The sequence below is a fragment of the Rhineura floridana genome, chromosome 9 (assembly GCF_030035675.1).
Source record: "Rhineura floridana isolate rRhiFlo1 chromosome 9, rRhiFlo1.hap2, whole genome shotgun sequence".
Classification (NCBI taxonomy): Eukaryota; Metazoa; Chordata; class Lepidosauria; order Squamata; family Rhineuridae; genus Rhineura; species Rhineura floridana.
Window position 1 is genome coordinate 123,579,373 of NC_084488.1, and position 22,444 is coordinate 123,601,816.

At 45.5% G+C, this 22,444-nt stretch overlaps 1 protein-coding gene across 1 annotated transcript in view; it reads left to right on the forward strand.

The window, feature by feature from the left end:
- LOC133363694 (uncharacterized) overlaps positions 1-22,444 on the forward strand; it is a 77,748-nt gene that overhangs the window by 41,957 nt on the left and 13,347 nt on the right. The window contains exon 7 of the mRNA XM_061582961.1: positions 16,470-16,579. Within this exon, the coding sequence (XP_061438945.1) occupies positions 16,470-16,579 (110 nt within the window). The remainder of the gene's footprint in view (positions 1-16,469; positions 16,580-22,444) is intronic.

Consider the following 22,444-nt stretch of genomic DNA (forward strand, 5'->3'; position numbering starts at 1 on the left):
AGCAGATGATCTAGATCTATTCCATTCTGTTTTCAGGCCCATTTTTGGCACCAAAACAGACTTGGTTGCCCTGATTGATGAGGTTTAACAGGAGAGAGAGAGAGGAGGGGGAGTATGACCCTATTTATTTTCCTTGATCTCTTAGCAGCTTTTGACACCATTGGCTATGGTCTTTTTCTAGAGTGGAGTGACTCAAGGAGGTGACCGTTGGAAGTATTGCATTCTCACTTCCGGGAAGGGTGACTTCGCTTGTGCCTGCTTTTGAGACGGGCTCCCGCCTCAAAAGAAGCTTATTCAGATATAAATCAGTCAGAACATTTTTTATTTTGACTGATGAAATTTCTCCCGGGCAGGGAGAAACGTAGAGATCAACCTCAAAAGCCTGTTTTTGTTGGGAGGACTGGATTTCATTAATTTATGAGAAAAGGTCCAGCCAGCAATGCCGGACGGACTTCCGAACAAGCTCTATCTGTTTAATGCGATACGTTTATCTTTTCTTCAAAGAGAAAACAGACTAACAGGCAAGCACCCTTCTTTCTATTATTTTTTTTACTTGGTTTAAATTGTTGCAGCAAAAAGAGATTTGTCAAATTAATCAGCTTTAAAGAGCTTCTGGGTGAGCTATAACTCTTCTCTGTTATTCACGAAATTAACAGCTTATCTCTGTTTCTATTGCAAAAAGCTGTCCTGGAAGTGCATTCTAAAGATATAAACAGAAGAGGGATTTCTATTCCGAGGAACATTGTATTGTCTGGGACTATTCTCTTTTTGGTCTATTTTATTTTGACGAATCTGCTTCTTCACGACGCCACTAACTGTTTTGATGCTGGGAACTAAATTTGTTTTGTATTCTTGAACATAGAGAGATAAGGCAGGCTGCTCTGTTTATACTGTGATGTCATCAAGCCTGGAATATTAACCCAATTGTTGCTGAAATAAGAAGTGGTTCTTCTTTATTTTTGTTTTGTTTTGTTTTCGTGGTTTTAAAAATGGCAATCAAGAAAGTGGCTGAGAATCTGGAAGTAATTATGTTTCAGAAAATAATGGATGAGATTGAGATAACGAAACAAACCCTGCGACAGGGCAGTAAGGAGCTGAAAATTGAACTGAGCAAAATGACGCAGGAGCTTAAAGAAATAGGGGATCCTGTGAGAGAGGAGAATGAGATCAGAGATGAGAAAAGAAAAAATAAAGGGAAGATACAAGCCCTGGAGATTGGAACAAATGTGGAATTGGAAAAAGATCTGGAGTTTATGGATATTAGAAATAAAATCTACTGTTTGGAATTTAACGTTATCTCTGAAGAAATTAATGAAGATATTAGAGATAAAGTTATCAATGGCTTGGATAATCTTCTGGACTGGAATGACGTGATGGAGCTTGATATAGAGAAAATCTATGGAATTAACAGCAGCCATGTGACAATGGAAAAACTCTCAAGAGATGAGCCAGTGCATTTTGTAAAAAAGAAGAACACAGATATGACTTTACAACAATATTTCAGCAACTTATTCAGAATTGATGGCAAGAAAATATTTGGGATAGAGGAAATTCCCATCAGACTCTTATTATATGACTATGGCTATGACAGCAAGATTATTATGGAATACTGATAATGGAAGATTGGACACTGAAATTACTGGACTTAACAGGACTATTGAAGATGGAAGATGGAATTAATAGGGATAATGGAATAATGGCTATTGAAATTATTGGACCTAACAGATTTTGATGAGATGGATTAATCGATATGTTTATTTGGACTATGGTTATGACAATAAGATTATTATTATTATTAACGAGATGGATTAATCGACATGTTTATTTGGAGAAAAATTGATAGATATATTTCTTAAAGAATTGAAACCTCTCTTTGACTTTTTGTGGAAAGAATAAAGTAATGTTTATGAGATTTGATGATTAATTAAGATAACTACTGGAGGAAAGTGATTTTATAATATAATTTAAGAGACAGGATTGTTATATATTGTAGACCTATAACTGATTTGATCTGCGACAAATGGGAAGTCAACATTTTATTTTTTTGTTTAATCATTTTTGTTTTGTTTTGTTTTTTGTCTTTGAATGTTTTATGATTTTGTTTTGTATGTTTTATGAAAATTTGAATAAAAATTATTGTAAAAAAAAAAAAAAGGAAGTATTGCATTCTACTGGTTCCACTCCTACCTGAAAGGTTACTACCAGAAAGTAGTACTAGGAGATAGTTTCTCAGCTCCATGGCTTTGGGCTGTGGGGTCCCACAAGGGTCCATTCTGTTTCCTGTGCTGTTTGACATAAGACACTAATATATCCTGGTAGGAAGCACAGGAGTGAGGAGAGAGGCTTCTATGTTTCTGTATGACTTCCCCTGCCCCTTTGGTTCTGTGAGTGCTTACCAGTTGGAGCTCTACCTGCTAGCAGAATATCTGGGCAGGGGTGCGTGTGCATGTGTGTGTTTGTTTCCCCAAGCCGCTGAGTCCTTAACACCTCTGGCTTGAGGAAGCCATTCCAAGAATTGTGTGGGAGGTGCTGGCTAGTCCAAGGTCTTCATGGGAAGAGCTGCAGTTGCTGGTATTGTTTGATTGTTGGCATTGTTTTTTTGCCCATGTTTGCATGTTGGTGGTCCCAGGACTGGTCAAGGTGTGAGGCTGGCTCAGTCCTGGGGGTTTGTTGCCCCTGAGTGAGAGACTCAGGGCAGAGTTTGGTTGTTTCCCAGGTGAGAGGTGGATAATCACTTGAGCAAATTGATATCATTGTTGGCAACTGTCCCCTTCTTATTGCCTGTGCTGTGATTGTTGTGAGAGCCTGGAGTGGTTGTGTTTTGGGGTAGGGAGTGCTGAAAGAGGTGTGTGGAAGGAAACAGAACAAGGAGGGTATATGGAAAGTAGTTATCCCAGTCATTGGGGCCTTGGAGGCATGACAACACTAAATTGTTCAGGGTCATTAAAACAAAAAGGGATTGTGAAGAGCTCCAAAAAGATCTCTCCAAACTGAGTGAATGGGCGGAAAAATGGCAAATGCAATTCAATATAAACAAGTATAAAATTATGCATATTGGAGCAAAAAATCTTAATTTCACATATACGCTCATGGGGTCTGAACTGGCGGTGACCGACCAGGAGAGAGACCTCGGGGTTGTAGTGGGCAGCACGATGAAAATGTCGACCCAGTGTGCGGCAGGTGTGAAAAAGGCAAATTCCATGCTAGCGATAATTAGGAAAGGTATTGAAAATAAAACAGTCGATATCATAATGCCGTTGTATAAATCTATGGTGCGGCTGCATTTGGAATACTGTGTACAGTTCTGGTCGCCTCATCTCAAAAAGGATATTCTAGAGTTGGAAAAGGTTCAGAAGAGGGCAACCAGAATGATCAAGGGGATGGATCGACTCCCTTACGAGGAAAGGTTGCAGCATTTGGGGCTTTTTAGTTTAGAGAAAAGGCGGGTCAGAGGAGACATGATAGAAGTGTATAAAATTATGCATGGCATTGAGAAAGTGGATAGAGAAAAGTTTTTCTCCCTCTCTCATAATACTAGAACTCGTGGACATTCAAAGAAGCTGAATGTTGGAAGATTCAGGACAGACAAAAGGAAGTACTTCTTTACTCAGCGCATAGTTAAACTATGGAATTTGCTCCCACAAGATGCAGTAATGGCCACCAGCTTGGACGGCTTTAAAAGAAGATTAGACCAATTCATGGAGGACAGGGCTATCAATGGCTACTAGCCATGATGGCTGTGCTCTGCCACCCTAGTCAGAGGCAGCATGCTTCTGAAAACCAGTTGCCGGAAGCCTCAGGAGGGGAGAGTGTTCTTGCTCTCGGGTCCTGCTTGCGGGCTTCCCCCAGGCACCTGGTTGGCCACTGTGAGAACAGGATGCTGGACTAGATGGGCCACTGGCCTGATCCAGCAGGCTCTTCTTATGCTCTTATGTTCTTAAGGGGGTGTTACAGACACTTTCCCATGGATCAGATGCACTGAATGCACCAGCAGCTGTGCATTCAGCATAGTAGTCCCAAGCCTGTGGAACTTCCTCCCAGTTGAGATTAGACAGGCTCCCTGCTTGTTGAACTTCAGTCACATCGCTAAGACTTTCTTCTTCCAGAAGGTATTTTACGTAATCTTTGGTTTCATGATGATTTTATTCTTCTTCTTTTTGGATGTATGGCTTGTTTTATGTATACAGCTTAGAAATGCAAATGTTTAAGGGGTATATAAATGTTTTAAATAAATAAACCATGAACAAAATCGATATAAAAATCATCCAAACTGTACTATTTAACATCTATATGAAACCATTGCCATCTAGAGATCTGGCGCATGGTGTCATCAGCATGCTAGTGCAGAATGTGGCCTGCTAGGCTGGTAAGTGGGCCAGTTCAGTGGGTCCATGTGTCGCAGGTCCTAAAAGTGCTGCATTGGCTGCCAGTGAGCTACTGGGCCCACAGCAAGGTGTTGGTAAAGGTAAAGGTGTCCCCGCACTTGTAGTGCGAGTCGTTTCCGACTCTTAGGGTGACGTCTTGCGACGTTTACTAGGCAGACCGTACATATGGGGTGGGATTGCCAGTTCCGTCCCCGGCCTTTCTTTACCCCCCAGCATATGCCGGGTACTCATTTTACCGACCACGGATGGATGGAAGGCTGAGTGGACCTCGACCCCTTTTACCGGAGATTCGACTTCCTCCTTCCGTTGGAATCGAACTCTGGCCGCGAGCAGAGCTTCGGCTGCGTTAGCGCCGCTTGCCACTCTGCGCCACGGAGCATATAAAGCCCTAAAAAGCTTGGGACTCAAGTGCCAAAAGACCACCTTTCTCAGTGACAACCATCTCGGAGCTGACAACCAATGAGTGAGGCCTTGGTAGCATCACCATTGAGGGCTGCCTGGTGAGCATCAACCTGTGACAAGGCCTTTTTAGCGGCATTTCCTGCAGGTGCATCTGCCTCCCTCATTATTGACTTCTAGGAGAAATTTAAAAACATTCCTGTTCACCCAGGCATTTGATGGCTGAAAGACAGTGTTCCTGGCCACCCGGCAATCACTGGTTGAAACAATTTTTTAAACTGTTTTAGAATATTGTAACAGCTTTTAGAATATTACTGATGTGTTTGCTGCTGTGTGGTGTTTTGGGGAACAGCAACAACACTCAGCTTTATTGGATGGCCCCAAGTCCATAATTTCCACACCTCTATCATGTCCCCCCGACTCACTTTTTTCTGAACTAAAAAGCCTCAGACTTTTGAAGGCTCAAGTACACAATGTCTATTGGATTACGCCTATCCACTTGCTTACTGACACTCTAAAAAAAACTATGTTAGTGGGTCATAGCTCAGTGGTACAGCACTAGCAAGTGATTTCCTGCATCCCCCTGTATCCCTTAAAAAAAACCCTGGTGTTCAATTGGCCATTTTGCAGTTCTCAGGTAGAGATGTCAACCTTAAGGACAAGTTCCATGTTTTTGTTAGAAGTTCATTAAGAACTCCATGTGAATACGTACTCAGTTCAGTCAGTTTTAAATGTGCCAATAAGTCACAGAATTATATCTTATTTGAATACAAACCTTGTGAACACAAACCTTTGGAAAAGAGATGCCAGCAGACAAGAAGAGATGTTAAAAAAGAATTTGAGGAGGACATTGCTAAAAATATAAAGACCAACAATAACTAAATACTTAAATACATTAATAGAAGGAGACTAGCTAGGGAGCTGGTTGGACCCTTGGGTGACCATGGTGTGCTGCAGAGGATAAGGAGATTGCAGAGAAGCTAAATAAATTACTTGCATTTGTCTTCACAGTGGAAGACACAGGGCAGACCCTTGTGCTCGAAACTTTCACAGGAAAGGAGTCTGATGTGCTAGGGCCAATGCTGGTGACAAGATGAAGTCCTAGGCCTAACAGAGAAATTAAAAACAGACAAATCACCAGGCCTGGATAATATCCACCTGGGCATTCTTAAAGAATTCTAATACAAAATTGCTGATGTTGTAACAATAATATGTAACTTGAGCCTTCATATCTGAAAACTTGAAAGTCCCATTGTAACACCATTTTTTTTTTTTTACAGGGACCCAGGGATCTTAGAAAGTACAGACTGGGTAGCTCTGTTCTGGGAAAACTGTTGGAAAGCATTGTTAAAGATAAAATAACCAAGCATATCAAAGAACAAGCCTTGCTGAACCTTGAGATAATAGCTTGATTAAGATGTTGATCCAGTGTGTGTCATCAGCTGTGAAAAGGGCAAATTTCATGCTAAGGATCTTTGGGGAAAGGGATTGAAAAGAAAACTGGCAATATCATAATGCCTTTATACCTATCGATGATGCAACCACACTTAGAATACTGTGCACAGTTCTGTCATCTCACCTCAAAAGAGATACAGTAGAAGTGGGAAAGGTTCAGAAAGGGGCAGCCAAGTTAGGTCTTTTTAGTTTATAGAAAATGCAAGTAAGAAGGGGCGTGACAGAGGTGTGTAAGATTATGCATAGTGTGGAGAAAGTGGACAGAGAGAAGTTTTTCTCCCTCTCTCATAATATTAGAACTTGTGGGCACCAATGAAGCTGAATGTTGGAAGATTCAGGGCAGAGATAAGAAATGACTTATTCACACATTGCTTCTACGAGAGGTGGTGATGGCCAGCCACCTGAATGGCTTTAAAAGATGTTTAAAGAAATTCATGGAGGATAAGGCTACTAGCCATTATGGCTATGTTCTGCCTCCACTGTTGGAGGCAATGTGCTTCTGAAGACCAGTTGCTGGGAACTGCAGGTGGAGAAAGTGCTCTTGTGCTCATATCCTGCTTGTGGGCCTCCCATAGGCATTTGGTGGCCACTGTGAGAACAAAGTGCTGGACTAGATGGGCCTTTCCTGTTTTAACAGCCATTGTCTCCTACAGCACAAGGAAGATCATGATCCCACTGGAAACTCCACGCTGGAGTCTTCAGAACCAGAGGACAGCAACGTGAACTTAGGCTGGGGGGGGGTGCTAGCAAAATGGGCTTCTCTGGTGTGAGTGGTGCATAGGGCTGTGCATGGACACATGAAGGTGGTTTTCCCAGGGTGAGGCTCATCCATTGCTCTGTGGATGTGCTGTTGTTGTTGTTATGTGCCTTCAAGTCGACTGCGACTTATGGCAACCCTATGAATCAGCAACCTCCAACAGCACCTGTCGTAAACCTCCCAGTCTTGTAAGTTCAGGTCTGTGGCTTCCTTTATGGAATCAATCCATCTCTTGTTTGGCCTTCCTCTTTTTCTACTCCCTTCTGGTTTTCCCAGCATTATTGTCTCTTCACTGTCCAACTTTCACATCCATGCATAGAGATTGGGAATACCATGGTCTGAATGATCCTGACTTTATTGTTCAGTGACACATCTTTGCATTTGAGGACCTTTTCTAATTCTCTCATAGCTGCCCTCCCCAGTCCTAGCCTTCTTCTGATTTCTTGACTATTGTCTCCATTTTGGTTAATGACTGTGCCGAGGTATTGATAATCCTTGACAAGTTCAATGTACTCATTGTCAACTATAAAGTTACATAAATCTTCTGTTGTCATTACTTTAGTCTTCTTGACGTTCAGCTGTAGTCCTGCTTTTGTGCTTTCCTCTTTAACTTTCATCAGCATTCATTTCAAATCATTACTGGTTTCTGCTAAGAGTATGGTATCATCTGCATATCTTAAATTATTGATATTTCTCCCTCCAATTTTCACACCTCCTTCATCTTGGTCCAATCCCGCTTTCCATATGATATGTTCTGTGGATAGATTAAACAATAGGGTGATAAAATGCATCCCTATCTCACACCCTTTCCAAGTGGGAACCAATCAGTTTCTCCATATTCTGTCCTTACAGTAGCCTCTTGTCCAGAGTATAGGTTGCACATCAAGACAATCAGATGCTGTGGCACCCCCATTTCTTTAAAAGCATTCCATAGTTTTTCATGATCTACACAGTCAAAGGCTTTGCTGTAATCTATAAAACACAGGGTGATTTTCTTCTGAAATTCCTTGGTCCATTCCATTATCCAACATATGTTTGCGATATGATCTCTGGTGGCTCTTCCCTTTCTAAATCCAGCTTGGACGTCTGGCATTTCTCACTCCATATATGGTAAGAGCCTTTGTTGTAGAATCTTGAGCATTATTTTACTTGCATGGGATATTAAGGCAGTAGTTCTATAATTACTGCATTCCCTGGGATCCCCTTTCTTTGCAATTGGGATGTATATGGAACACTTCCAGTGTGTGGGCCATTGTTTAGTTTTCCATATTTCTTGACAAATATTTGTCAAAATTTGGACAGATTCAGTCTCAGTAGCTTGTAGCAACTCTATTGGTATGCCATCTATTCCTGGTGATTTGTTTCTTCCAAGTATTTTAAGAGCAGCTTTACCTCACATTCTAAAATTTCTGGATCTTCATCATACAGTTCCTCCGTGAATGAATCTGTCATCCTTGCATCTCTTTTATAGAGTTCTTCTGTGTATTGCTTCATATCTAAAATGGCGGCTTGAGAGGACGCAAGAGCTGGAGCTCTGTAAGTCAAGCTCCATAAGCCAAGGTTTTTAACAGTTTTAACATCTTTTAAATTGTTCCATCACCTTTTGCATCTTTTACATCTGTTGGGGGCCACATGTGTGAAGTGGAGCAGCCCTCACCCCCCTTTTTTTAAATCGCTGAAGTATCTTCTCTACCTGCAGCGTCGGGACGGGTGTGACGGCGGGGCAATGGAGGAGTGCTGTGGAGGTGGGTGCTGTGGGGAGAGGCCGGAGTTGGTGTGGCCGGCCCCCTGTGGTGGCTGGAGAGTGGTTGGAGAGTGCGGTGAGGAGTGGCCCGGTGGTGGTAGGAAGGGTGCCGTGGAGGAGCGGTCCAGCGGCTGTGAGAGAGCCGCGGGGGACGACCGAGCCGAGAGAACATCAATCTGACGGCAGTTGGGGAGTGGCGGTGAGAGAGCCGCGAGAAACAGCCGATGGCGGTGGCGGTGGCGGCGGAGTTGTGAAAGCGCCACCGAGGAGTGACCCAAGGAGTGGAGCCGCCGAGGAGGAGCAGCCCAGCAGCGACGGTGGTGGCGGCAATGAGAGAACGCCGCCGAGGAGTGGCCCAGTGATGGCGAGAGATCGCCGAAGAGGAGCGGCCCGGCGGCGACGAGAGAGCGCCGCGGAGAAACGGCCCGGCGGTGGCGGGAAAACGTGGATGTCGACTGGGGCCGGAGAGGCCGTGGGAAGTGCCAGACCGGCGGCAGTTAGGAGGTGCTGTGGGAGGGTGGCTGGCATTTGGGTGTGGCCTGCCTCCCCGCCCAGGTGCAGGACAGTGGGCCCAGTGATAGTGGGGGCGCTGTGGGATGAGGTTGAGGTGTGGGCAAGGCCCTGGGCCATTGAGGGTGATCTTGTGAAGGCATTTTGGCTTGGCGGGCCTTGTCCTGCACCTCCCAGCAGCAGTGGTTGATCTGCCGCCGGATTGCTATTGCCTGCTGGCCCTCTGGGGCTTGTGTGAGGGGAAGCTGAGGGAAGGAGAGCTGCCGGTGCGCTCAACTGGAGCGCCTGGTGGAATGGAGTTGGAAGGGGAGGGGTTAATAACAGTTTTAGAATTCTGTGTGGGCCGTTAGGGCTGGGTGATTCTGTTGAGGCCTGGACGGGAGGGGGCTATGTGCATAGCAGAGAGAGTTCCGGTGGGGAGGGTGGGAGGCCACGACATTCAGAGGCTAGGCGGCAGATGCCGGAAAGGTGCTAGGGGCAGGCCAGGCCAGTTTTGGGGAACAAGAGATAGATGCATAATATCCATCCCCTGTTCCAGGCCTGCTCATGACCCGAAGATAACTGGGGGATGTACAGCTCCAGCCAATCTTCGACTGCTGTTGTGTAATGCCAGGTCTGTGGTACAGAAAACATCTCTCATCCATGACATGATCATGGATGAGAACGCAGACCTGATATGCATTACAGAGACATGGCTGGACGAGGCCTCAGCTCCTGCGCTTGGGGCCATGTGTCCAGCCGGTTTCCAGTACGCGCAGCAGCCGAGGATTGGTAGGCGGGGAGGGGGAGTGGCAGTTATCTATCGGGGGTCCTTGATTTTTGCCAGACCCCCCCTCCACGAGACCAAGTTTGTTGATTGCATGTACTGGAGGTTGGGCCCTAAGGGCAGTCTAGGGATTCTCCTTGTGTACCGCCCGCCCCGCTGCACAGCTGACTCCCTGACCGAGGTGCTGGAGGTGATCTCGGCTGTGCGGGTTCTTTCCCCCAACCTTTTGGTTCTGGGGGATTTTAACCTGCATGCCGAGACGGATCTCATAGGAGCCCCTCGGGGTTTCATGGAAACCATGACTTCCTGGGAACTGCACCTTAGTAATTGTGGGCCCACCCATGTAGCTGGTCATGCTCTCGACCTTGTGTTTGTCTCTGGAGGGGGTGGTAGTGCTCTGAAAATGGGGGCTATTTCTTCAAACCCCGTGTCATGGTCAGATCACTATCTGGTGAAAATGGACCTCTTATTGCCACACACCCTCCGCAGGGGACAGGAACCGATTCGGATGGTCCGCCCCAGATGCCTGATGGAGCCAATTGGATTCCTGAATGCGCTGGGAGATTTGGAGCTGTCTGAAGGCCGCCCAGTCGAAACCTTGGTGACAGAGTGGAATAGGGAGCTCATCGGGGCAATAGACCGGGTGGCTCCGAAACGTCCTCTCCCCCTGAATAGAACTCAGACAGCACCATGGTATACACCACGGTTGCGGGGGCTGAGGCAGAAGGTGAGACGACTAGAATGCCGGTGGCGGAAGTCTCGCTCCGAGGACGATCGGACACTGGTTAGAGCAGCAATAGCAGCCTACCAAGTGGCAACAAAGGCAGCAAAGAAGGGCTTCTTTGCTGCCTCTATTGCATCCGCAGAATGTTGTCCCAGGAGGTTGTTCCAAGTGGTCCGAAGCCTGGTCGGTCCAGCTGCCCAGGAACCCATGGAGCACTCTAAAGCCTCCTGTGACGCATTTGCAAAACATTTTGCTGATAAAATCGATTGCCTGAAGAGCATAATTCCACACGCCGTGGACACAGGAAGCGGGCCAGAGGCGATCAGTTGCGATCCGGTCCAGTGCGATCGGTTTCAGCCTCTTCCCTCTGAGGAAGTGGACAAGGTGCTCTCTACTGTGAGACCGACCACTTGTTTGTTTGACCCTTGCCCCACGTGGCTCATTGTGGGCTGCAAAGAGAGACTGAGCGAAGGGATCATGGCGGTGGTAAATGCTTCCTTGGAAGAAGGTGCATTGCCATCTGCCCTCAAGGAGGCGGTAATAAAGCCCATCTTGAAAAAACCCTCCTTGGATCCCCAAGATTTAAACAACTTTCGCCCAGTCTCCAATTTACCATTCTTGGGCAAGGTGATCGAACGTGTAGTGGCCAAACAGCTACAGACACACTTGGAGGAAACAGATTACTTAGATCCATTCCAATCGGGCTTCAGGACTGGATATGGAACTGAAACAGCCTTGGTCGCTCTGGTGGATGATTTAAGGAGGGCGTTGGATAGGGGGGAACACTCCTTCCTCATCCTCCTGGATCTCTCAGCGGCTTTCGATACCGTTGACCACGGTATCCTCCTGGATCGCCTGGAGGGAATGGGAATTGGGGGGACTGTTTTACGGTGGTTCCGTTCTTATCTCTCTGACAGGCACCAGAGGGTGGCATTGGGAGAGGAGGTTTCAGACCCTTGGCCTCTCAATTGTGGTGTGCCACAGGGTTCTATCCTCTCTCCCATGCTGTTTAACATCTATGTAAAGCCGCTGGGAGCTATCATCAGGAGATTTGGGTTGCAGTGTCACCAATATGCGGATGACACTCAGCTCTATCTCTCATTTAAGTTCTCACCGGAGTTGGCTGTGGAGACTATTTCCAAGTGCCTGGAGTCTGTAAGTGAATGGATGGGAGGAAACAGGCTGAAACTGAACCCTGACAAGACCGAGGTACTGCTTGTGGGAGATAAGAGAAGGATAGGAGATATTGACCTGACGCTGAACGGGGTTAGATTGCCCCTGAAGGACCAGGTTCGCAGCCTCGGGGTCATTTTTGACTCTCAGCTGTCCATGGAGGCTCAGGTGTCAGTGGTGAGCCGGGCAGCTTGGTATCAATTACGTCTGATACAGAGGCTGCGACCCTACCTTCCGGTCCATCTGCTCCCATGGTTGGTGCATGCCCTGGTCTCCTCTCGCTTAGACTACTGTAATGCGCTCTACATGGGGCTACCCTTGAAGACGGTCCGGAAATTACAACTGGTACAGAATGCGGCGGCACGGTTGATTAAAAACAGCCGCCGCCGGTATCATATCACCCCAGTGCTGGAAGATCTGCACTGGCTACCAGTTGTGTACCGAGCCCAATTCAAGGTGTTGGTGTTAACCTTTAAAGCCCTATACGGTGTCGGTCCAGTTTATCTGAAGGAGCGCCTCCAGCATCACCAAATATGCCACCTGACGAGATCAGCCTCACAAGACCTTCTCTCAGTCCCACCAGTTAAGACAGCTAGGCTGGTGCGGACCAGAGAGAGGGCAACCTCAGTTGTGGCCCCCACCCTCTGGAATTCTCTGCCATACGACCTTCGCCAGGCCCCCTCCTTGGTAGGTTTCCGCCAAGGATTGAAAACTTGGTTGTTTCAGCGGGCATACAAGTCTCCTAGATAATTTTAGTTTACAGTGTATAGATGTAGGTTGGTGGATTATAATTGTTTTATATGTTAAAACTGTATTATATGTTGTATTTTTAATTATGTACGCCGCCTAGAGTGGCCGTTCATTCGGCCAGATAGGCGGCCTAAAAATAAATTTTTATTATTGTTATTATTATCTTTCTTTTATTTCATCTTGGTCATTCAGTATGTTCCCCTGTTGATTATTCAACATCCCTACTTGTGGTTTAAATTTCCATTTCAGTTGTCTAATCTTTTGGAATAGGGCTCTTGTTCTTCCCTTTTTGTTGTCCTCTTCTATTTCGATACAACAGCTATTGTCATAGTTGTTTGGCTCTATGTCCCGAACCAACAGGCCACTCGATGCTTGTTGCTCGGAGAACACAGAGATGTACGTTTTCCCAGCGAGCCTGGCTAGTAGGACAGCAAGAAATCACTCCAGCACACTTCGGCTTTGTGCAAACAAAACAAACTTTATCTGAGCGCCAAACAAAGCAGTCACCAACGTTTACTTCTTTCTTTCTTTCCCCCCCCCACAGTCTGAACTCTGTGCTTGTGCTTTATAGCCAAGCCCTTTGATGCAGTACAGCTGTGTGACCTTCACACATTTACAGTGCGTAATCAACCCATTCCCAACACGGGGAATGACTCAGCATCTCGAGCCAACAATAGTTCTCTTTGTCCCTACATACTAGCAGAGCTTGGAAGATTAGTTTTAAAAAGTAATGAATTACAGTTACGGTTACATGGCCCTCCAAAAGTAGTAATTACCATTACAATTACAATTGCTCTGAAAGTAACTGATTACTTTACTTTTACTCAAAAGTAATCGCTACAATTACATTTCAGTTACTTTTTAAAAAAATACGCCTACAAGGTGCTGGCCTTGGCTGCTGCACATCTAAGTAGTCTAAAACAACATTAAAAATAAGCACACACACAGAGGGTAGTAGAATTTTTTCCCATAAGATTAACAGAATGGCATAACAGAATCTCACATCCCCTCACCCCACCCCCAGCAATGATGATACCCCAACACACATATTTTTTGTATATATATATTGCCTCCTGCTCTTTTCTCCTGCCACTCCTGTCAATTTTTAAACAATTGTTTTCTCCACCTAGTCTCGCTCTCCACCTCCTCCCTCATCGCCTCCTAAGCACCCACAAAGCATGAAGGAAGAGCAATGCTGCACAGAAGCCCAATTTGAAGCACATGATTTTTATTCACAAATCAGAGGAGCAGAAGACTTCCCCTGCTCCCCCCCCCCCAAGTAATGTGCAAAAGTAATGCTGGAAACATTATAATTACTCCTCAAAAGTAATGAAGTTACTACTCATTCTATTACCAGGAAAATGTAATGAAGTTACCCACTCATTACTCAAAAAAGTAATAAATTACAAGTAATTCATTACTTGTAACTAGTTACTTCCAAGCTCTGCGTACTAGTCATTGTATAGTTGCATTTAGGGTTCTGACCGTGTTTCTATCTCCTTTTGCTTTTGCTTTCCTTCTCTCTTTAACCATTTTAAGAGTTTCTTCAGACATCCATTGAGGTCTTTCTCTCTTTTTAACAAGAGGTATTGTCTTTTTGCATTCTTCCCTGATAATGTCTTCTTCTGGTTCCCTGTCAATAAAGCCTCAAATCTGTTCCTTATTTGATCTTATTTCTTCTGGGATGTTATTTAAATTGTATTTTGGTGTTGTGATTGCTTTGTTCTTCTTTGTTCTTCTTCTTTAGCTTTACTCTGATTTTAGATATGACCAGTTTATGATCTGTACCGCAGTCTGCTCCTGGTCTTGTTTTCGCAGAAAGTATGGAACTTCTCCATCTTCTGCTACCAATTATGTAATCAATTTGATTCCTATATTGACCATTTGGTGATGTCCACATGCACAGTCGTATTTTCAGTTGCTCAAAAAATGTGTTCACAAGAAACAAATTATTGGCTTCACAGAATTCAATGTCTTTCTCCTGCTTCGTTTCTGTCTCCTAGGCCCCCTTTCCCCACAATTCCTAATTCTTCTCTGTTCCCTACTTTTGCATTCCAGTCCCCCATGATTATCAGCACATCTTGTTTTGGTGTGGGATCAATTTCTTCCTGTACTTCTGCATAAAATCTCTCCAATTTCTCTTCTTCTGCATTTGCTGTTGGAGCATAGACTTGGATGATGGTTATGTTAATAGGTTTCCCGTTAAATCTCATTGATATCACTCGCTCAGACCTTGCGTTGTAGCTCCTAATTGCTTTTGCTACATCACTTCTCACTGTTAAAGCAATCCCGTTTCTTCTCAATTTCTCATTTCCTGCTTGACTGCATAATTTGTGGACCCAGTCTGTAACTCTGGATCAGAAACCAATTATGTCTGGACCACCCCAGATCTGTGGAAAATACAAATTTTTCAAAATCCCATTGACTTGCTTTGGGAAACCGAAATGACAATAACTTTATTGTCCTTCCGTCGGCAGGCAAAGACTTTTTTATCCCAACAGGCTTTTAGAATAAAAGGTGGTTAGGACACTTCATTGCTGCATTGTCTATTGCTTAATTGCACTATTTTAATTTCTTTTATTTATTTTAAGTGGATGTTAAATGTTTTAATCTTGCTAATGGTTTAATCTTATTTTAATGTAGAATTTTGAATGTTTTAATCATATATATTTATGTTTGTTGTAAGCCGCCCTGAGTTCCACTTGGAAAAAGGGCGGGGTATAAATAAAGATAATAAATAAAATAAATAAATAAACTTTCTTGTTTTTTCACATAGGGCCCATGATATTTGCAGACATGCTAGCCTTTAGCGATGGGGGTTAACCCCGTCAAGTTGCAGACATGTAGCTCTGAGGGGCCCTTTGTGCTACACCCCTTCAAAGTTTGCTTTTATAAAACAGATTTTTTAAAAACTGCACTGATGTATGGAGGAAAACTAAGATACAAAGAACAAACATTTTTTTAAAAAAATAAGGATGGGATTGGGATTGATTAAGAATGGAAAACAGACAGGTATAAGTCTGGATAGGATACTGTGAAGAAAACAAAGCACAAGCTGAACAAATGCCGCCAAACTCTTAGAGACATAATTTACCAAAGAATTCTGCGTGTTCAGACTTCACCATTCCTCCCTCCTGCCCCCAAGCACCATCCCTTGGTGTAGAGCAGCCTTTCCCAACCAGTGTGCCTCCAGATGTTGTTGGACCACAACTCCCATCAGCCTCAGCCAGCATTGCCAATGGTCAGGAAAGATGGGAATTGTGGTCCAACAACATCTGGAGACACACTGGTTGGGAAAGGCTGGTGTAGAGTGTTGGGTGGAGTGAGATTCTAGCCCCGAGGCTCTCCATGAACAAATCCAGCCCCTCTGTCTCCACCCTGGTGTTCTCCTTATATGATGTTATGATTAATCATTGCAACAGTTTGGAGACAGTCCGTCTGGCTTTCTGAGAGACTGAGCTACAGATTGGCACAAATCACTCTGTAGCAATTTATAGCTGCCTCACCCTGGTCCAGGCAGAACCCAAATCAACCTGATTCAATTTGGGATTTGGCTGAATCTCGTGCACAGCCATACTGGTAGGTCCTATCACCTTCCATGATTTGTGTGTGTACAGGAGCCTTTCTTCAGACAGTTTAATGAAAGATGCATACTTCAGGGGCAATGTCTGCGACTGTGATGTACACACACACATTATATCCTCATTAAATGTTTGTAGGGACTATTGTCTCCTTGGGGAAGGGAGATTATCTGGAAAACCTTTAAGAGGAAAATACAGTAACTATTTTCTGATTGTCCTCTACAGATGTATGTGGAATCGGAACTCATAGGCGAAGGGAATGATTACTGGATTGGATTATATAAGAAGAGCAAGAGCTGGTTATGGATTGATATAAACAATCCTCTGAACATTTTGTAAGTCTGTGCACAAATTTCTTCTAGGTCCCAGATATAGGACTTTCTTATACATTTCATGTTGTTCTTTTCTAAGAGCTGCTTGTGTTCTTTTGTGTACTATGAATCTAAGATCCACTACTGGATTTGGTTTCCAGAAAATCTGGGCTTTCATTTTGAACGTTAAAAAGAGCTTGTAGAAGACTAGGATTGTGTTGTACAACTACACTTGTCTGTTCTCAGGGCATGAATTGCAATCCTTCTCAGAAGCAGAGTCGGGAGAGGAGGAGGCAGTGCCTTAAGAGACATTACCACTGCTCCTGGACCATCCAGGCCAAAATATATGACCTTGCCCAACCCCACTAGCTCAGAGGACACCCCTTCTATGCAGGCCTCACTACCTCCACAGCATAGGAGTCAGTGACTGCAGAATAGGCCAATGGCCCTTCAAACAACAGATAGTTCCTATAAGCCCTATCCCCTCCTAACAAGTCATCAGGACAGTTAGCCTTCAGAAGGCTGAAGCTTGCTGCATGAAGCAACAGCTCACTCTAGAAGAGTTCTTTGCCAATCTTCACACAGGGAACTCTCCAGGGTTATGAGCAGTAGTTTATTTTTTGCCCTGCTCTGCCCTTTGTTGATTTGTCCCTACACCCGGGAAGAAGACTCTGGTCACAAGCACTGGAATGATGTTATATTTATTTAAATATAACACACTTTTTTTTTGGAGAACTTGCAGGCCAAAACAACCAAATTAAGCAAATGCAAACCATCCAGGCAGGTGAGGCCTTTAACTAACTCTGATGGGGGAACGAGCCCCCCCCCAGCTCCCGGGGGATGTAACCAGCCACCAGCTCAGGCTCCCCAGCCAAGAATGAGGAGGAAAGCCTCCCTGCTTGCTAGGTGCACCCAACCTACGCAACTGGACCCCACTCTACTGGCATTCACCCCAATGCACAAGCCAGTCCACAAGGGGCACCCCAAGTCTAACCCAGGCAACAAACATCAAGTGATTCCTAGAGGGTGCCCAAACCCAAAATGCCTCAGTACACCAATTTTTTACACACACCCCAACCTCATCACCTGTCTGGACTCCATGCCATAAGCAAGGCACCACACCCTCATTACAGCCAATTCAATTAAGCCCCACAGTATGGGGTAGGCAAAACAAAGGGGAGGCTAAGCACACCTCCCCCCCAAATTCCTACTCAGCCCCTAAACGGTGACTAGACAAGCTCATACGGAAAAGGTGGGAGGGTGTGCTCATCCAACAAGTGAAGAGGCAGGGCTGGCTTTTAAGCCTTCTCCCTGCCCCACCCAGGATTGGCCAGCAGGCCCCACGTGACCTCCCTCCCCTCCTGGGGAAAAACCACCCAAGTCCTCTTTCAAAAGGAGGTGGTTGGAGGCAAACACCCTCCTGCATAAACGGGAATGTTATTAGTTTAGACTCAGTGGCTTTGTATGCAGAAAGTCTCAGGTTCAGTCTTCAGGTATAGTGTTGGGAGCTCAGAGAGAACCCAGTCTGAAGTCCTGGGGAGTTGCTGTCAGTCAGTGCAAGCAATACTGTGCTAGAAGGATCAATGCTCTGACTCAGTACACGGCATGCTTCTAAGGATCCAGTCGTTGCTTTTCCTTACCTTGCCAATTCACAGCTCATGTGCCAGTAGGGTTGCCAGGTCCATGGCCTGAGACTGATTCTGTATCTCTAGGAGAAGAGAAAGTCAGCCAAGTGCAGGTGTTCTTGCAACCCTGTAATGGGAAAAACCACAAGGTGGAAATCTCCCTCCCCCCTGCACAACTTTTAAAGAAACAGAAGACCTCTTAATTGCCAGGCCCGGCCTTCTAGAGGTCTTCTGTATCCTTAAAAGTTGTGCAGGGGGAAGGGAGAATTCCACCTTGTGGTTTTTCCCATTACAGTGTTGAAAGAACGCCTGCATTTGGCTGACTTTCTCTTCTCCTAAAGATACAGGATCAGTCTCAGGCCATGGACCTGGCAACCCTATGTGCCAGTGTTAAGTGGGTGTTCTTGAATTAGTCTTTGGATTTTCTCCTTAGCAAGGTGACGGCATTATGAATTCTGAAGAAAACAAAGCAAAACCAAGTAAAATGGCAATATAGCACCTGCTCTTTGTGGGCAATGGCTGGCTGCTGGATCACTGTGTAGGTCTTGCAAAGCAGTTCCCACCTGACAGCTAGCTGCCCACCCTGAGCACAGAGCTAGTGAAAACCTTTGTGCTGAGGTTCCTAAGTGCATTTGGCAAGTGGATGGGACAATATGCCTGTCAATCATCTGACTTCATGTGATTGACATGTGGTTTGTCCCATCCACCTTGGGGTGGGGTCAGGTAAGGTTCTGGCCCGTGGAAGCCAAAAAGGTTCCCCTCTTGTGTTCGACTGTGTCTTTGAAGTTTGCTATAGTTGATGGTTCTGCAGGCATACCAGGCCCCAGATTAACAGCATGCCCACCCCTGGGAACCCTTACTTAGACATGACTTCTGGACTCGCCTTACCTGAGCCTTACTTTTCATGGCATAACAACTCTGTTCCAACTGTAAGCAGGACTCCATCTGCCCCTGCCCCCTGAAGGACCCCAGCTGAAGGGAAGACAGGACAACATCAGCAGCAGATGACACAGAAAGACATTTAGTATTTGATAATCATGGGGTCACTTTTTATGTGTAGTGCATATGGTAATGGCCACCAAGATGACCACCACTGCAAAAATGATAATACTCATTGTTTTGCTATCTATCGGACTGATTTTATTGTGTAAGGTCTCATTGTATCATCCCTCATCATAGTCTAGCAACATATGGAGGGCCACAGGTTCCCTTCCCTGATCTATAGGAGACTGCAAGCTAAACATGAGTGAGTAGTATGATGCCATGGCTACAAAGACTAATGCAGTTCTAGGATGTCTCAACAGTAGTGTCCAGATCACAAGAGGTGATGGAACAACTCTATTCCACTTTGGTCAGACCTCACTGTGCAGTATTGTGTCCAGTTTATAAAGGTTATTGACAAACTGGCATGCTCCAGAGCAGGCCAGCAAAGATGATGAAGGGCCTGGAGACCACATTATAAGAGGAAATGCGAAGAAGTTGGGTATGATTAGCTTGAAGAAGAGATGGATAAGAGGTGATAAAATAATCGTCTTCAAATACATGGTGGTGTGTCCTGTAGATGGTGGAACAAATTTGTTTTCTGTGGCTCAAGAGTATAAGACCTGAACCAATAACTTCAAATCATGAGAAAAAGTATTGACATTAAACATTAGGAAGAGGACTTCCTGGTTGTATGATCTGTTCAACAGTGGAACAGACTGCCTTGGAAGATGGACCCTTTTTTGTTAATCGTTTTTAAGTAGAGGCTGGAAACTGCAGGAGGGGAGAGTGCTCTTGTGCTCAGGTCCTGCTTGTGAGCTTCCCTTTGGGGCACCTGGTTGGCCACCATGAGAACAGGATGCGGCACTAGGTGTGGCACTGGCCTGATCCAGCAGGCTCTTCTGATGTTCTTATAGCTAGCTATCAGGGATGCTGTGCCGGTGGCTTTCCTGCATTTTCAGGTGATTCAACTAGATGACAGGAGTTTATGGTATTATATGTAAGTTAGTGTTGTAGACTAGGAGCAGATATGGTTATGTGAACCCTCTGAAAGTGATGCTTGAAGAAATTGATATACTTTTGCACATAATAAACAGCAAAGGGGACCCAGAGACATCGTCTCAAATGAAAGAAGACTTTCACAGGTAAAGTGAAACATACAGACTGCCCAAAACAAAATTAGAATGTTAAAAACATTTCCTTAAAATTTTCCTGGGAACCAGATTTGATGGGTTGTACCTGGTGATTGTCAGGCCCAGGATGAGATTCAGGAACCAGACCAGAGGTTGTAAGTAATTCGTGTTTTATTAGGGTAATGTCCAAGCATAGACTGTGTCTTCTCATGAAGCGATACAGGGATACAGGTCCTGCGGCATTGGGAGAAAGTTGACAGAGCAAGGGACTTCTTCCCGCCTGTTCTTTAAGAAGGGGCCAAACGGGCACGCAATCTTTCGCTCCTCCTTAACTGCCCCTCAGGTACTGCCCGCCTTCCCCCCCTTCTCTCCTGTCTTTTCAGCTGTCTGCGTGTGCGCGGTGAGGGGGGAAGCATCACCCCCTCCTCTTCTGAAGTTTCCGATTCCAGGATGGGGGATAGGGGAGGGGCTGATGGTAAACTGCCTCCCCGCTTTTCTGCTGTGGGCAGCCCTCCCTCTTCCCCCTCTTGCTCTGAGCTTCGCAGAAGGGGAGGCGTGAGAATGTCCAGGGAGGATTCCGAAACTTCAAAGCCCTCAGGCTCCCCGTTGCTAGGCGACCCTATCACTGGCATTTCCTCTGTTTCGTCTTCACTCCAAAGGGGGGAAGTTCCTCCCCCTCCCCTCTGCCATCCATAGGAATCCTCTTGTTCCAACTCCCCGGGACCCCAGCTCGGCCTCCTGACACCATCCCCTCTCCCAAGCTGTGCCCCCTCCCCCTATCTGGCTTGGGACGGTGGGGAAAACGTTGATGGAAAAGTTTTACCAAATCTGGAGCATGCACATCAGCTGCATCTTCCCATGATCTGTCAGCCACTCCATAGCCTTTCCAGTGAATTAAGTACTGCAGCTTGTGGCGTCTGATCCTGGAATCTAAGATTTCCTCCACTTCAAACTCAAGTTGCTCATTTACCAGGAGTGGGGCTCCGGGAGGCTCCTCTGGCCGCAACTCACTGGGAGGGGCGGCTTTCGTTAAAAGGGATCGATGAAACACAGGATGTATTTTAAACGTGTCGGGAAGCTTCAGTCGGTACGCCACGGGATTAATTTGAGTTTCTATTTCGAAAGGACCCACCCTCTTGTCTTGTAATTTTCTACATTTGCCCGGCATCTCGAGGAAGCGGGTGGACAGCCATACCTGGTCTCCCGGTTGAAGGGGGGGGGGCTCCTTCCTGTGCAGGTCAGCAACTCGCTTGTACTCCGTTTTGGCTTCGTTTAACTGCTGTTTCAGTGTCTGTTGCGCCGCTTGCAATTCTTTAAGGAAGTTCTCAGCTGCCGGTACCAGCATTCCTTCTGAGCTGCTTGGAAAGACCTTAGGATGGAACCCATAATTAGCGAAGAACGGGGTTTGTTGAGTGCTGGAGTGCAGAGAATTGTTGTAGGCAAACTCTGCAAAATGCAAATATGATACCCAGTCAGTCTGTTGATAGGACACATAACCTCGTAAATATCTTTCCAAAACGGCGTTCAAGCGTTCCGTCTGCCCATCTGTCTGGGGGTGATGGGCGGAGGAGAGTTTTAGTTCCGTCTGCAACTGTTTCCACATTGCTCTCCAAAATTTAGCTGTGAACTGAGTTCCTCGGTCTGAGATTACGCTGTTTGGCAATCCATGCAGCCGGTAGACTTCTTTGATGAATAACTTGGCCATTTCTTTAGCTTCTAAGGCCCCTGCACAAGGAAGAAAGTGTGCCATTTTGGTAAGTAGATCTACCACTACTAAGATGGCTGTCATTCCTTGGGACTTGGGTAGATCAGTTATAAAATCCATGGAGAGGTCCTTCCAGGGTTCGTGTGGGACAGGTAACGGTTCTAACAGTCCTGCTGGTTTCCCTGTTTGTGTTTTTGTCCACAGACAGACAGAGCAGGACTTTACATAGCTCTCAATATCCCGACGCATTTTAGGCCACCAGAAGTCCTTGGCCACGTTCTGAATGGTCTTGTAAATCCCAAAGTGTCCCACTGTGATGGAATCATGGCACTGGCGTAGGATTCTGAGTCTTAATTCCCCTTCTGGCACATAACCATAAGAGTCCATTTCTCCAGTGAAAGGTTACTTCTGAGTCTTGGCCTTGTCCCGTCTCCTGCCGATATTT